Raw genomic sequence first — 1,900 nt, forward strand, 5'->3', positions numbered from 1 at the left:
AACAATAGTGTATTATTTTTCAAAACTCAACAACTTGAAGCATTTTACAACTTTGAGCATGTACTATTTTTTGACAGTTTTTATTGCATGTTATTTATGGATTTTTTCTTTTGTGCTATACAAAAAATTATATTGTTTTTAAATTTTCTGAATAAGGAAGAAGAAATCGTTTTTTTGCGTAATTGTTCCTGCATAATTTTTTTTGTTTTTGAAATTGAAAATATGAAAAGTACTTACCGAAATTGCTCGAATTGAATTGTGACTAAAATCGACTTTTCTAAGGAACGGCTTATTGTCAAACGTGACAACATCCCCAGTGATAAAATTATCACTCAAATCGATTTCCTCAACATTGATGGTGTTCTTGAAGAGTACTTCACAACCTGAGTACCAATTATGTGCAAGATTGATGATACGTAATTCATCATTGTTGAAAAAAATCCCAGGATGGATCACCCTGATTTGATTTTGTTCAAGATCCAATTCTTCAAGTCGTATCAAATCGCTGAAACTTTCTTCCTGCAGTACCTCAATCTTGTTATTTGCGAGTTTGAGGATTTTGAGTGTTGTTAATCCCTCAAAATCTGGGATTGTTTCGATTTGGTTGTGCGACAAGTCTAATTCTTCCAAACTGTGGAGGTTTTTCAGGAAATTTTCAGGGAGATACTTCAAATTATTCCCATTGAGTGACAATATCTTCAATTCTGTACAATTCTCGAAGATATCATCGGGTAATTGAGTCAAATTACAGTGAGACAAATGAATTTCTTCTAGTAAGAGAAGATGTGAGAAAAATTGGTTCGGGAGTACCAAATTGTGATTAAAACTCAAAAACAATTTTTTCAGTGATTTAAATTCTTCTCGGTGAATTGTCCGGATTTGGTTATTTGACAAGTCTAATTCCTGCAAATTGTCAAGATTTTTGAACAAATTTTCAGGGAGGTGTTTCAGTTTGTTTCCATTGAGTGTCAAAATTCTCAAGTTTTTGCAATTTTTGAAAATTTCTTGTGGTAAATTTTCGAGTTGGTTGTCGGAGAGGTCGAGCAATTCCAAGGAGTCGATTTTGTGGAACAAATTCGGTTTTAAGTCAATTAAATTATTGTTGGGGGCTTCAAGCACGTGGAGGTTTGGGGTGTTGAAAAAAGTGTCCTCTTCTAGATTTTTCAACACGTTTTGGCTCAATTTCAAGTATTTCAAATTCTCCAATCCTTGGAAATGTTTTTTTTCAAGTGAGGTATTTTGCCCATTTTCGAAATCCACAACTACCACTTCTTCCACCCCTAACCCGTGTAAAATTTCCCGGAAACCTTCACTGGATAGGGGACAAAACCTCACCCGGAGTAAATTAATTTTTGTGAGGTCGATTTTTGGTAGTTTTTTGGGGTCGAAAATCGGGAGATCCACACACTCAATTATCACTTCTTGGAGTCTGGTTATTGTGATATCGAAGCCTCCAATTTCGGAATAGTTGATTGGGCAGAGATAAAGCAATTCGGGGTCCTCATGGCAGAAGCAGAAATTTGTGGAATTGCATTGGGGGCGTTTTGAGAAGACACTGGCGAGGGTTATTGAAAGAAAAAGTGTCTGAAAATTTTGAAAATTTGTTTTTTCTACTGAAATAATTGTTTTTACTCACCAAACGCGTCATTTTTTCTTGGGAGGTCACAATTTACGCTTGAAGGTTGACACTAGACTAAATTTTCTGCCCTGAGAGGGAAATTTGCAGGTGGTTGGGGAGGGGGTGGCCAATTTTGATTGGTCAAAACGTGAGGTTCTTTCTGATTTTTTTGTTTTGTTTGGTCAAGATTTCTCTAATTTTTGGAGTTTACCAATAAAAGCGCTCTATTATGATATTTTCGACGGAAAAATGAAAGTTTTTTGGTAAATGCTCTTGATTTAT

The 1,900-nt window shown here is 35.2% G+C and overlaps 1 protein-coding gene across 1 annotated transcript in view; it reads left to right on the forward strand.

Annotated features, from left to right (window-relative positions):
- The window catches only part of LOC123007741 (unconventional myosin-IXa-like), a 31,444-nt gene that overhangs the window by 8,750 nt on the left and 20,794 nt on the right, over positions 1-1,900 (forward strand). The window contains exon 7 of the mRNA XM_044403165.1: positions 478-548. Coding sequence (XP_044259100.1) covers positions 478-548 — 71 coding nt within the window. The remainder of the gene's footprint in view (positions 1-477; positions 549-1,900) is intronic.

This window comes from Tribolium madens, unplaced genomic scaffold (genome assembly GCF_015345945.1).
Source record: "Tribolium madens isolate multiple individuals breed KSU strain unplaced genomic scaffold, Tmad_KSU_1.1 Scaffold_3;HRSCAF=73;Tcas5.2_LG2, whole genome shotgun sequence".
NCBI classification, from domain to species: domain Eukaryota; kingdom Metazoa; phylum Arthropoda; class Insecta; order Coleoptera; family Tenebrionidae; genus Tribolium; species Tribolium madens.